The sequence below is a fragment of the Botrytis fragariae genome, assembly GCF_013461495.1.
Source record: "Botrytis fragariae strain BVB16 chromosome Unknown tig00000000, whole genome shotgun sequence".
NCBI lineage: Eukaryota > Fungi > Ascomycota > Leotiomycetes > Helotiales > Sclerotiniaceae > Botrytis > Botrytis fragariae.
Window position 1 is genome coordinate 370402 of NW_023500986.1, and position 15228 is coordinate 385629.

Sequence of the window (15228 nt, forward strand, 5' to 3'; positions counted from 1 at the left end):
TCAAGGAACAAATTATACAACTAGTTAGGACAGTAACTATTGCTGATGATAAACGTGAAGTTAACAAGACAGTAATGAAATCATGACGTGACAAAAACATGATAAGTAATATTAAAAATGAGTTGATAGTAATAGTAATAAGGATAATTGACAACCACTCCCATGCAGATAGAATCAATCGAGTTCCTGAACACCATAATCCAAGTTTCAAGTAAACCTACGTATGAACCAGCAGGAATCGGTGAGCATAGGAAGGTTCTCAGACTCAAGAATTTATTTTTCGTAAATGAATTAGCATTGAGAAAGGATGGAACAGATGCTATTTGTACAAGAATGATACGGAAGACGTAGCACCTACGATATGTAGGTCCTAATTGTCTAATTGTATTCTGTCTGAAGAGCTAGCTATGTACAGGAGGTAGTAGGCCTTATATAGACCTACTGAAAGAGCTAGTCTCTTCTTTATTCGCTTAAGGCTTTGTTACAGTAGCCTTACTACAATAGTAATTGAATTGAAGTCATTCACTTTGTTCACACAGATGCCCTTTTTATAATTGAGATTACTAGTTGAAGTATTCGCTATCAACAGCCACACCAGTTAAGAGTTAAGGACCTACATCCCATGTATTATCTGGAAGCATAGATCAGAAGAAAATTCGGGGAAGTAATACATAAACCCTGTTCAGTAAATCTCTAAGTGACTATGAATCATTCAACCCAGAAGAAAAGTGTTTTAGGAGCCTGACACTTGATACACTGAGTAAAGGATTCATAGACAGTTCTTGTGTCTCGTAAATGGATGCATGTAATCTGAAAAGATAAAATAGGCATATGGGACGGCAGATAGATGAGTATGCCCTGTTGATAAAGAACGAAGAGAACTGAACACAGTGCGAACATTGGTAATATGACTAGACACCAAAAAGTGGGTGTTCATCGCACTAAAGACATAAAAGTCCATGTGGAAATCATCAAGGTTAGTATACTGAGATCCCTGATGAAGTTACACCTTGACCAAATGTTTTCGCTGTGGACTCCTTTTTCTGGCGTTCAATATCTTGATTGAGCGTGGTTCTCTTATAGTTCTCAATCTCAAACTGACTAAAGATGTAAGAAATATTGCGCTGATGCCATTAGTAGCATAGTAGGCTTGAGAATTTGAGATTATCAAATGATCACGTCACTCTTGCTTGCTTTGAAAATTTGGTAGACCACGAGTCCTACTATCATTTTCGGTGCGCCCTAAGATTGAATTAGGTACCAACATAAAGATACAAAGTCATCTAATCAGTTCTTCCTTTAGTTATGAACAAATCCAAATCACAAAAAGATCAGCTCAACGAGGTTATCTGCGTTTAGTGCCGTAACAATTCTATTAGAGTTTTGGAGTGATGGGGAGTAGAAATAATACCGCGATGCGTCCTCTCAACTAGATTCCGGGCGCATAGATGACGAAAAGAAGAAGAACAGTGTTATGAGATGATACTGGAAGATGAAGATGAGAGCGAGAACTAATCCATGACAATAAGAATGAACGCAAATGCCCTTGAGAGTTTCAAGGCGTTTCTCATTTCACTAGATTGGCGACTTGTAAAGTCTGTGAGTTTGTTCAAAGGGGGATGAATGAGATATTCCCTTGAGTCTTTTCTTTATGCTGTGTTGAGCTTGCGCTTGTAAAGGTTTCCCATGGTAGATTTTATACTAGGAATATACTTCACTATCTCACTTCATTGCAGGGTATCTTCTGGATAAAACAACCCGGGGACTAGATAATATCGAACGTCCCTCATTTGACCTGGGTTCATAGTCTCGGCATTTCGAGCCAGTCAAGACGGGAGGGTATGGAAATACTGAAGAGTGAAGAAATTTGAATGATATCGATAATTACGAATTGGGAAAGCTCAATCATGGCAGGATGCCAGTCCTATGATGTGAAACAAATGATGAAACCCTTTTCGGATTCTAGAGCATGAATGATAGACATGTTGAAATATGCCACTGTTGAAGTTTAAGTTTTTATCTCGAGATGATATGCTCACTAACACTTCGGCGACGTTGTTAAGACTTGACAATAAAGTTAGTGACAGCAAGATCAGAGTTCCTAGCAGTGAAATTGAAGAAATGAAACAGAAGTAGTGCTGAAAATTTACTCCGGTATGGTATCCAAACCTCCTGGTCTCGAGGCCGTGTTAGTAGAGTCCATCGCGCATCCGCCTATCATCTTTTCACGCAAGTGCTTTCCAACCGACTTGCCAACGAAATGGCTTGAAAGGGTTACCTTTATAGCCTCACCCAAAAATATTGAGAAGCTCGCAAGGAGTCCAACTTTCGAGTGAAGCTTTGCTACTACTCTTTTGCCAGGATAGTTTGAGACGCATGGCTCTACTCCTAAAAGTTCTTGCGATTATAGATAGACTCGATCTTTAGGTAAAGGGTTCCTAAACAAAAGGCAGATAGTATCTATCTGCTTCTACAGGAACAAACGATTTCTTTTGTGAGCACGCGAGATGAAAGTCCACCTTGGCGGAAGAAGGAATACCTGTGACGATTTCTTAGCTATTCTCCCAACACATGTCCGAAGTATACATCGATCATTCAATAGTCACATGACTGATTTTGACAATAATATTGTTTGAATGAGAATAATGATAAAGGAACGACACTATAGTACTACGCAACATGTAACCTTGAATCTGAATCCTGAATGTATGCATTTTGCTGATACTTGTATCTAGCCAAGACACTCAAGTCGCATTGTACGTGTCGAATTTGTCCCTGCAACAGCTCCTCTACACATTAAAAGGGATTCGAATGGCTGACGATACAGCTTGGTCTTACAGAGTTTCTGGAGAGTTGACTCTTATAGATCGTGTTGAAGACTTTTTTTGACCCTCCCGTCCAGCAGCATGAAGCAAAATCGGCAATGTAGAGATGCTGGAAGTGAATATGCCACGGTCATATGACAGAGTCTTTGATTTTCTCATGTAAAATCTCGTTGAAATTTAAGATGTCGTAGCTTCAAGGGGTTCATGATGTGACCCATTGATAAGCAGGCGCCGTACTCTGTAGTGCTGTGGTAACAGTCGTTGGGGTTCTCTGTGTTTGTGATTTGCAGATCTTTAATATAGATTAGGATAGCTACGCAATACTTATAGGGGGTTTGACACATGCGAAAACGGTGATGGAGACTATACAGCGATGGCGAAAGAACGAATCTTGACAGTAAAGTAATCTTCAGTTTCCGGAATATTAGCCTTCTTGTTTGTGGCTCATTTATGATTTTTCCCGCAGCTTGGCATAGTCACTTGGACAGCGGAGGCGTATTCAAAATTCTCCCTTGACCTCCATCCACAATGGGTTTGATTTACTTTTGACGGTCATAGATTTAACCAGTAGGGAATTATATAGGGATAGCAGATGGGTGCAATAGGTTTTTACAAAGCTAGTTCTGTGCAAAGTAAAGACATTTTAAGTGCTGAGAATTTTAGTGAAGTTCAATACCAAGTATTGTACACTCCGTTCCATCTTGAACATATTAAGCAGTTATGTAGGGCCATGGACAATTATATATGAACTCGGTCTAGTACAGATGGGTTTGATATTGGTCAATTTGCACTCTTAGCTCCCGTTCGACGGGGAACTCGTAGTAAATCTCGTTTTGGGGTAAATTACTAGACATCATGGGAGGGATGATAAAGTCTTATTACATGATCGCCATTGAACTACATGGAAGAGGCCAAAACCACTTGTTCAGAGGTAAAACTCAGGCTCGTAAAATATAACAATACAACGAGACACCAGATGAGTTGTGCCGTATAATTCTTGGCGTCCCTTGCATCAACTTCTGCAGTCGTTAGGTATTGAAGCAAAACTCGATGATCAAAGGCTTCACACTCTCTAAGTCTGTGTTCTCGTACTCATGGAAGAATTCATTAACATATAGAGCCTCAACTATAAGACATCTGACGGCATATTGCGCGACTCAGACACAACGCATTGAATTCCCGTTTTATCCGACGATAATATTTAACGCACTGGCATTATTATGATTGATGTCGCTACGTCATTGGGATAGCCCTCAAAGCATATGGAGAAATAGAATTTCCTTCCAAAATAGGCAAATATGAAGATATACTTATCCTCAGAACATCGCCCTCCTCACAATGGCCGAAGAATGCGATTGCCTTATACATATCATTCCTTGTAGAACACACGTGTAGGAAGGATTGGGATTCGGTTTAAAGAAACCGGTTTTCCGAACCCAAAAATAAGGCATCCACACGGTTAATCTTTAAGGCGACCCAAAATAAATTATTGGTCCGAAAGGTTCCGATCCTCTAGCGTCAAAAGTTTTAATGGTCGTTTTTCTTTCTAATCAATAATATTGCATTTTATTCAATTGACCACCTTATCTTCTCTCCACCAACGAGATATATCTTGTTCTGTCTTTTCCTTCTCTCAGTAGAAGAAGTATCTAATAATAACCTCACCTCTCCTCTCAACTCTTTTTTTCTAGATATTCATCATGGTTGGCTCTACTGGTTCAACAAAGGTGGATGCAGTCGTCCAACAGGTCGCTGCTAACACCCCAGAGAAGCTCAGTGGTTTCGCACTTTACTCCAGATTTGCTTTGGCAGGAGCTGTCTGTTGTTCAGTCACCCACGGTGGTCTTACTCCCGTCGATGTGTATGTATTAGATTTCTCGTTCGGTTTTGCGCAATTTGAAGATTCGAATCGATGGATAGACGGAAATGGGAGTGGAAGTGGGAATGAGAGTGGGAGATAACCAAAATATCAAGATACTAACATAAATTTTTTTACAGCGTCAAGACTAGAATCCAACTCGACCCCGTCACATACAACAGAGGATTGATCGGAGGTTTCAGACAAGTTATTGCAAAGGAGGGAGCATCTGCTCTTTTGACCGGTGCTGGACCAACCTTCGCTGGTTACTTCCTTCAAGGCGCATTCAAATTCGGAGGTTATGAACTCTTCAAGCAACAAGCCATCAACATGATCGGTTACGAAAACGCCGTCAACAACAAGACCGCTGTCTACTTGGCTTCTTCCGCTACCGCCGAGTTCTTCGCTGATATCGCTCTGTGCCCTCTTGAGGCTACCCGTATTCGTTTGGTCTCTGACCCAACATATGCCAATGGTCTCATTGGTGGTTTCTCCAAGATGTTGAAGAACGAGGGTGTTGGTGCTTTCTATGCTGGTTTCGGACCAATCTTGTTCAAGCAGTAAGTCTTAAGATTTTCTTGTGATCATATCATTATGATACTAATAATATCAAACAGAGTTCCATATACCATGGCCAAGTTCGTCGTTTTCGAAAAGGTCGCTGAGGCTATCTACACCAAGGTCGACAAATCCAAGACCTCCGACGGAATGCAAACCACCATTAACTTGGGATCCGGTCTTATTGCTGGAATGGCTGCCGCCGTTGTCTCACAACCAGCTGATACCATGTTGTCAAAGATTAACAAGACCAAGGGTCTTCCAGGAGAGGGAACTACCTCCCGATTGATCAAGATCGGTAAAGAGTTGGGTTTCAGAGGTTCATACACTGGTATCGGTGCTCGTCTTGCTATGGTCGGTGCTATTACTGCTGGTAAGTAAATTCGTTTCCACATTTTCATATTTAGTTACTAATCAATTTCTGCAGGTCAATTCGCTATCTACGGTGATATCAAGAAGGCTCTCGGTGCCACTGGTGGTGTTGATTTGGCTGTTAAATAAATGATTGTATAAAAGCAGTTGTTTAAAAAGGGTTTACGGGATCGTCGGATATCTTTTAGCGAACCCGCATGCATTTGTTTGTTCCAGCAAGCCTTTTCTTCCTCGCCTTTATCGAAAAATACTCCGGTCTATCTTGAAATAGAGAAGGAATAGACTAGATGATGGACTGGAACTTCTAGAAGAGGATGGGGAGGAAAGGAAGGGCTTTTCATGGCGTCTGTCTGTATAATAGAGACTTCTCTCCAATAGAATAGATAACAATTGGATGTGGTTTATGTTGATTGGGTTTTTGATTTTGATTTCGAGTGTGATTTGGTGTGCAATGTGAAAAGAGAATTGGGACCCGAGTCCGTGGTTGTGAGGTTAAAATTTACCTCTGTCTCGCCCTTTTCTTCTCTCTTCTTGACTTCACATGCTGTATTGCCGATTTGTTCTATCTATAGGTACTGCGACATCTCCGGGTTGAAGGGAGAGGAGGTGTTCCAGAAGAGGTGTCTTGGGGAGGGAGGGGGGTTTGATAATTTAGCTGGTTGTATATCCAAGCACAAGCCTGCATTCTATCACCTGCAATCTACCTCTCAAGATTCCTGATCATATTCATTTTTCTACCACCTACTTTCAGCCGCCAGTTTCCTTCCTCTTCACCTCTTTCCCTCTCTCCTCGATAGTTCATACTCGAAATCTGTTTGCAGGCGTAGTGTATAATGTGTAATGTGTAGTTTGTTGCTCCATTTATTCCATTTGCTCTGTAGATGATGGGTCTGCTCGTGTGCTCTGGAGATTTGAAGTGTGGATTAATGGGTTGTGATGATTGTGAATCATGAGGGAAAGAGGATAGAGTAGTAGGTAGATGGATATGGTGGAGGCGGAGAGGGAGAGTGCTGGGGTTTGGGGTTTAAGATTATAGGAGAGATCTTAGGATTAGGGTAGTAGATGAGGAGAGTTGTGCGGCAGGGTGTATGTTGCAGTACTCTCATATATCGTTGGCTTTTATTGCGTCTGGGTGTTTTGGAGAGAGGGTTAGTCTGATCTGAAATAGGGAGCTTGGAGGTCTCGATTTTCTTGATGACTTCTCTATATCAGATCAAAAGATTTTCATCTCTTCTATGTAGATGCGAGTCCGCTCTTTCACGCAACTACAGTGTATCTAGCAGCGTTAACCTTACAAGCAATTGTTCGCTGGTTTTATTTGAGCATTGTTCAAATTCGAATCCGATCTCAAGCTCATGAATGACTTTAGGGTTCGATTGATAGGGTGTGATAATTTTAGATATAAATTGTGTAACTATTTTCCATCAAACTATTGGGAGATTTTGGATTTTGCAGTAAGATGAAAGATTGTGACGGAATGTCAAATTTCGGTGTCGATGTTTACTAACTCGTTAAGAAAATGCTATGAAAACTTGGCAATGCTATGACTTTTAATCTTTACCTTCTACGATACACAGCTTTTTGGGAGGGAAGAAGAGGAATAGATGATTGAATTTACAAACGAAGGATTTGAGGGAGTTTCACCCTTCATTTGTGATTGACAAGCGAATGGCCACTGTACCTCATTCTCGATACGCCATAAAGTGGCCTCTAACTGCGAGGATTTGAATAGCAAAACATTTCTATTTTCCAGATTCAGTGTAAACCCAATTAGTATCATCAATTCCTATACGCAAACTCGTTGTGGTGAGGCCAAATAAGAATTGTTGTGTATTAGACACCAGACATATGAGGGAGCTCTCATGAACAAGCCGCAGTACTACCGAATTGCATTTATACTTGATCTCTAGCTCAACGATGATGCTGCATATGCATGATGGACGTATTGCACTATGTCAGTCCAGCATCGATCTCTCACCGCATCTTCATCGAATCAGATTTCATGTGGTGGCTGTCATGAACGAACGTGTGGTTATTGCGGGGGTACATACCGGTATACATCGTTATGCACCCAATTGTCTTTAGGTCCTGAAACCCCTCCTTTCCCGCCTTTGCCTCTGAGTCGTTCCATACCAGTAGAGAGGTTTGCATCCAAGTACCAGGTATGTGAGTGGGAAAAGTGCCATGTGTTGTACCATCTCTGGTCAGCTTCGCAAAATGCAGATGATTGATAGATATCTCCTAGGTATTCTTGGCAGGGGATAGATGCGTGAGTTAACGAAGATACTGCGTACGTAGAATAGAAATATATGTGCGGGAAGGACAGACGGGAGGATAAAAAGAGAAAAAGATGACGCAGATATAAAATTCAGTCCACAATCTCAAAACAATGGCTTGATCGGATAATTAACATTTAAATCCCTTGCAACCAATCATTCCATCCAATTTCCATATATGATAAATAAACTAAGCTTTTCTGCCAAGGTTTACCAAAAGCTCCCAAAACGGCTGGAGCTCACATCCTTGAAAAGAGGGGCAGAGTCCTCGTAAGTTTATGGGAATGATGAATGGAAATCAAGAAGGAATTCGGAATTTTCCCACTAGAGTCTCGAAGTGATACGAATACCAGTATTCACTGTTGGTGCAAGGATAGGTGGGCAGATAGATATTGGAATACACGATTTATTGACTTATTACTCTTGTGGACTTTGTTTTCTGTTCTCGTCTGTTCTGAACCATCATCTTCTCCTCTTTCCACTCATACAACCACTTCCTTTCCATCCCTCTCCTCAAATTCCACCTCACACCATCAACATCTTCGTCTTCTAACTCAAGTCAACAACAAATAATCTCAACCATCGAGAACTTCACAATCTCAATTCAAACCCAATCCCACTCACCACATAAACAACAACCGCAATAATGGTTCACCTTTCCCAAATCCCTAACAATGACAAGGTTGCTGCTCCCCTCGTCGAAGGGTTGAAGAAACTTACAATGGCTGCTTCGAGCGAGGAGGATCGATTCACAACTAGTGTTTATGGTTCTAGATTTGCTGCGGAGGATCTGCCAGAGCATGAGATGCCGGATGGAGAGATGCCCAAGGAGGTATGTGATGTGATATAGAATTGGCGCTTGAATGCAAATCTGGAATTGGGGCAAAAAGACTAATCTTATGTGGTGGATGAATAGGTTGCGTATCGTATGATTAAAGATCATCTTTCACTCGATGGAAACCCTATGCTGAATTTGGCATCTTTTGTTACTACATTCATGGTGAGTTTAGTGAACTGGTTTCCTTGATTGTTGTGGGCGTCCTCGGTCGTTGGAGTCTTGGAAGATATTGAGGTTGTTGATAATGCGCATCAAACACTCACGCTGAGTGCAATTGAATCAAGGGGATCTACGAATCATCTTGTTCAATGCTAATAGGATGTAGGAAAAAGAAGTTGAAGATCTCATGACTGAGAGTTTCAGCAAGAATTTCATTGGTAAGTCCACTGTCTTCTCATCCTGATATTTCGCTTTCTATACCCTTTTTTCCCCCCCAACTCACGCTAACTCCTCGGGTAGATTACGAAGAATATCCTCAATCCGCAGACATTCAAAACCGATGTGTTTCCATGATCGGTCGTTTGTTCAACGCTCCTACAAATGAAGAAGGCGATGCTGCTGTTGGTACCTCGACCGTCGGTTCTTCCGAAGCCATTATGTTGGCAGTTTTGGCCATGAAGAAACGCTGGAAGAATGCTCGTATCGCTGCTGGAAAATCGACCGATAACCCAAATATCGTTATGTCTTCTGCTGTTCAAGTCTGCTGGGAAAAAGCAGCTAGATATTTCGAGGTGGAGGAAAAATACGTTTACTGTACTCCAGATCGATATGTAATTGATCCTGAGGAGACAGTCAATTTGGTGGATGAGAATACCATTGGTATTTGCATCATTCTCGGAACTACTTATACCGGAGAGTATGAAGATGCCAAGGCTGTGAACGATCTTTTGATCGAGAAGAACATCGATACCGTTATTCATATCGACGCAGCTTCAGGTGGATTTGTAGCTCCATTCACCGTACCAGAATTGGAGTGGGATTTCAGATTAGAAAAGGTTGTTTCTATTAACACCAGTGGTCATAAGTATGTTCTTCACCCTTTCTTACCTAGTCGACGACTAATAAGATTCTAGATATGGACTCGTCTATCCAGGCGTTGGTTGGATTGTTTGGAGAGCACCAGAATACCTTCCTAAGGAGCTTGTTTTCAACATCAATTATCTTGGTGCCGATCAAGCTTCTTTCACTCTGAACTTCTCCAAGGGTGCTTCCCAAGTTATCGCTCAATATTACCAACTCATTCGTCTTGGTAAGAAGGGTTACAAAGCTATCATGAGCAACTTGACAAGAACCGCCGATTATCTCTCCGATTCTCTTGAACAACTCGGATTCCTTATCATGTCTCAAAAGAATGGAAAAGGCCTCCCACTCGTCGCTTTCCGTATTGACCCAAACTCCGACAAACATTATGATGAATTCGCAATTGCTCATCAACTCCGTCAACGTGGATGGGTTGTTCCAGCATATACTATGGCACCAAAAACTGATAACCTGAAGATGTTACGTGTCGTCGTCCGTGAGGATTTCAGTAAATCAAGATGTGATTCATTATTGAATGATATCAAGTTGTGCTGCAGTGTCTTGGATGAGATGGATAAAGATACTGTCAAGAAGAATCAAGAATACATTAAGTCGCATGCTACTCACTCTGGAAAGAGCAAGCATAACCATGCTCATTATAAGAATGAGAAGCATAGTTTGCAAGGAAAGACTGGAAAGACTCATGCTATTTGTTAGTATGGCGCATCTTTGGATTTTGTATTCATCGTCTCGTTTGGATTGGGTCTTCGATGGTGATATTTGAGGGATGGACGACGGACGATGGAAATATGAATAGAATGGTGGAATGGTGCTGGGAAAGGTAAAAACGAAAGGATGGATGGATGGATTCATGGATGGGTTTATGAATGATGATCGCTTAACGAGAAACAAAATATTCGTGGATTTTCAGTTGATTTTAACAGGAAGTATCTAAATATACTCCACTATATACAAATTTATCTGCAAACTCTACATCACCAGTATATATGCATATCCTACTTGTCCTACCATACAAAAAACATCTGCCAATATAGGCTATCAACGCTGATCCGCCTCTATCCGTAAGCGCGTATTTGACCCTAGCTTTTCCCCGGGATCGGCACTTGGACACCCTGTATTTTTCTGTACCAGGTATCTATTACTGTAAGACGGAAATTATCGTTCTAGAAACGGAATTTTGCTTCATCTTGCATCTGGTGTTCAACGGTTGGCGCTCATTGGGTTTTATGAAATTTATTTCTTATTTGATACCCAATCTCACGATTCATTTTATAGTGGGGTGATTGTTTCTGCGAGGGTGCGGTGCATGATAGATTGGGCTTAAGGCAAAGAGGCAAAGACAGGAGAGAAAAAAGGAAAGGGAACAGAGACACCGAGTACAAAACACTAGATCGAAAGTGACGATTAGGAGGGACGAAACGCAAAGGTACGAATCGAGAGAAGGAACCCGGGAAAGACAATACGATACCAGGTTGGATGAGACAAATCAAACGAGCTCAACAAACGAGAGAAAGAAACGACGTATGATGTGAGTGGGGATTCCTGTTTGATTGTGTCTGAGGTTTGCGCGAAGTGAAGCAGAGTTTCCAAAGGGATAGAGGAAGATTGGCGAGAGAAATTACGGAATAGAGGATTTCAGAGCTGCCGAGGAGATATGAGCGCTGGAGGTGGAGTAGCAGCAGGAGCAGGAGGAGTACCGCAGAAACAGATCCGCTTCGTGAATAATGAGGGACAACCGCCTGCGAAGAGGCGGAGGGTTAATGCTGCGTATGTATTACTTTTTAAACAATCGCAGAATGAAGGGGTGATTTACCGAGAGTATAAGCTAACCTTCAATGCGGCGTGTAGATGTCGGACCTGCAGGAAACGCAAAACAAGATGCGATGGGAAACGACCACTTTGTTCGACATGTACGGATAATGGTCATGAATGTATGGGGTATGCGGAGGGATCTGATGGAGCTACGAACTCGATAAGGAAGGAGGTGAAAACCCCAGATGGTGGGGAAGGAGATGAGGGGGATTATGCACATTCACATCTCCGGAGGCCTGGAACGTTGAAAGAAAACTCGAGAGATACGGTACCGCAACAATTTCAACAAAGAGCGAATACAACTGCTGCACGGACGAGAGTTGAGGTTGATCAATCATATATGCATGATGCATCTCGAAGGCTGGGAAGTGAGGATATGGGGAACAATCGACCTGGAAATCCGGGGGTTGACTATAGAGATGCAGTTCTATTTCCAGACGAGAGTCCCAATCCTCTCGAAAGAGATCAACCACTTCTCAGTGAAACAACCATCAGTGAAAGCCATCGAGTACCATATTTCAGATATTTTGGTCCAACAGCCATTGTACCCGGATTCAAACAAATGGTGGTTTCTGTTCGGGAACACAAAAGAAGTATGGGCGCTCCATCGTCCTCTTCTCTCACAATGTCACCCATATCCGCGAAACATTCTAGTGGGGGTTCTGTGAATGGAACGCCATCTCAAGCGGGTACTGAGCCAAGGTCTGCAATCGATATGCCACTTTATGATCCTAATGATCCGTTACCGGTCAATAGACTTATAATCCATCTTGTGGAAGTCTTCTTTGCTCATTTGGGTTGTAATTACCCTTTTCTATCGAAACGACAGGAAAATTTCAAACGTCTGGTAGAAGAAAAGAAAGTTGAACCTATTCTTGTAGATGCAGTTTGTGCATTAGCGGCTCGATTTTCAGATCATCCACTTCTCACTACTTCACATGATTCACCACAACCGAAATCAGAATATGGACAAGTCTTTGCTCAGCGAGCTAAAGCGGCTGTCGTGGATACATTTCCTTGTCCCACGGTTGGAGCTGTACAAGCTTGTTTATTACTTGCTTATGAGGGATTTGGTGCGAATCAAGATAGTGCGTTGTGGATGTATCTTGGATGTGCTATAAGAATGGCGGTGGATCTTGGGCTTCAAAAGTTGGATGGTGTTAAACATCAAGGGCAGAAGGATCCAGGATACCATAGGTCGACGAAGGAAGGAGAATCAGATGAACCTGATGCTACTATTACAGCGGAAGAGAAAAGTGCAATTGAAGAAGAAAGAATAGATACACTCTGGGCAGTCCTCATGCTTGATCGAGTTATTTCTTCTGGCACTGGTAGACCAGTGAGTCTTAAAGATGAAGATCTCGAATTGACACTTCCATCCGTATCCAACAATACAGAAGAAGCATGGCCAGATCCTTTCCCTGCACTTATCAGAATCATACATTTGTATGGTCTAGTTTCAGATTTGTTGAATCGGATAAGAGGTGCGGACGATATTACACCTGGGTTGATAAAACAACTAAAGGGTATGGAAAAGGATTTAACTGTGTTGTATCAAAGTTTGGATGGGAGATTGGAATTTTCAGCGACCAACTTTCAACATTATGTTAAGAGTGGGGAGGGAACCAATTTTATACTTGTAAGTTTTGCTTTACCCCTCGAAGTAAGCGAATAAGTTTTGCTAATCAATATCAAGGTTCATTTTTGGTTTCACACCTTAATCATGTTACTTCACCAGCCTACTTTGATGCAATCTCTCGAAGGAAAAGTTCTACAATTACTTCCTCATAGTCGGGAACTCAGCATGTCATCTGCTAAAACTATTGCGGACATCTTGGCTTTTGCTGAACTTATTGATCCGAGATCATTTATTGGAAACCCATTTACGTGTCAACCGATATATATCGCTGGATGTGCTTTTCTTAAAGAGATTGCGTTGCACACTTCTCAGCCATCTTCTAGAAACCCCAGTCCTCGTCAAAGCCCTCCATCGGATACTGTGAAATCAGGTGGGAATCACAATAATCAAGGAAATCAAAAACAGAAACATTCATTGCTTGCAGCAGCAGCGAATCAAAACTATCAACGGTGTCACAAAGCTTTACAACATATAGAATCTTATTGGGCTGGAACACGATATATTCGAGTAGCTATGGAACAGAAACAAAGTGGAATAGATCCACAGGAAGTGGAAACATATACGGCCGAAGAATATACCGAAGCTACTAAACCAAGACATGAAATTATACCTAATTGGAGACGAAAATTCTCTGCAAATTCTCCTGGTAGATTTCCGGAATTTGTACGTTCACCAATGATGGAAGCACTTCCTGGATCTCCGGCAATAGATTTGGCTCAAGCTATTGGTTGGTCTCTGACTGGAACTACTAATTCTCCAAGTTCAAATTTGACATTCATGTATCAAAATCAAAGTGCAGCGGATCATTTAGAGATGAGAGCTCAGAAAGAATATGGACAGGGAAATATGATTTATGATCCTATTAGACAAAGTTTACCGGAAAATACAGCGGGTGGTACGTCGACTAGTGGGAGGTTTGATAGATTTATAGGGACTTCGAGGAGTAATCATATGCCTCCTCCGGGACCAAAATTCATGCATGGTACGAACTCAAATATTGATGCTAGTGCAACGGCGGATGCGGAAATGTTACTGGGGTTGGGTGCTGGAGGCAATGGAAGTGGCAGTCCATATCCGACACCGAGGAGTGAAAACCATGCTTTTGATCCAGGACCAAGAAATACGATGAGTCCAAGGCCAGGAAGATCAAGTACACCTGGGGGAGGAGGTGGGTATGATTTCTCGCATACCCCATCGACATCTAGAGCGGGAGGATTCTATAATCACAACAATCATAATCACAATAATAATAACGGAAGTAATCTACACGGTAATAATATACATCCCGTTAACGGGCACGCAAATGGATCGGGTAATGGACAGGGAAATACATATCATGCGGGAAATCATACAAATACAAATTCGCATTCGCACGGGTACATGGGCATGGGAATGGGAAACAACGGGATGGGCGACATGATGATGGAAAGTCAGGATATCGATATGAGGGGTTTGGGGGAGGATATGATGCCTTGGTTGGAGTATTTGCCGGGGGATATGTTGGGGTTGAGTGGATTTTTTGGGGAGGAGGGAGAGGGTGGGGAAGAGAGGTGAGAGGTGAAGAAATTATAGTTATATGGTTATTTAATTAATTAACTATGGAGATTTAATTGGAAATGATAAATGTTGACTAATTTTTTGATCCTTGATTGTTTGTTTTGAGGGGAGAGGTAAGAAGGTTAATTGATTCTTAAAGTCCTATCTATCTCTTATTACCTTCTCTGAAGTCTTATCAACACAAGACGATGATTGAGATCATACTACGTAACTGGGTTGGTCATGATTTACTTTACTTCTTGACAAATAGGTAGTCCGGCTCATGACCCTATGCATTTCGACAACGATTCCGAGGAATAGTCACAATCAAGGAAGGAACGAAGGAAGGAAGGAAGTAGGTCAGTGGATGTATCGATTTGTTATTTAGTATGGAGAAGGAGGTTTTGAAAAGTTGAGATCTAGTTGTGGATTTGGATGTGGATGTGATGGATGGGAAGTGATGGATGGGAAGT

The 15228-nt window shown here is 41.8% G+C and overlaps 2 protein-coding genes across 2 annotated transcripts; both read left to right on the forward strand.

Annotated features, from left to right (window-relative positions):
* Positions 1-4451: 4451 nt before the first annotated feature.
* Bfra_006319 (putative mitochondrial phosphate carrier protein) lies at positions 4452-6023 on the forward strand. The gene is made up of 4 exons (XM_037336692.1): positions 4452-4686; positions 4824-5243; positions 5301-5614; positions 5669-6023. Exons 1-4 carry the CDS (start codon positions 4526-4528, stop codon positions 5740-5742), a joined length of 969 nt encoding a protein of 322 aa, XP_037198058.1. The 5' UTR covers positions 4452-4525; the 3' UTR covers positions 5743-6023.
* Positions 6024-8535: 2512 nt separating this feature from the next.
* Bfra_006320 (putative pathway-specific nitrogen regulator protein) lies at positions 8536-15076 on the forward strand (the record flags this gene model as incomplete). Its single annotated transcript, XM_037336693.1, has 10 exons — positions 8536-8721; positions 8806-8889; positions 9053-9104; positions 9187-9751; positions 9801-10459; positions 11167-11296; positions 11350-11535; positions 11617-13219; positions 13277-14769; positions 15031-15076. The coding sequence occupies 10 exons, from the start codon at positions 8536-8538 to the stop codon at positions 15074-15076; spliced, it is 5004 nt and encodes a 1667-aa protein (XP_037198059.1).
* Positions 15077-15228: the final 152 nt, after the last annotated feature.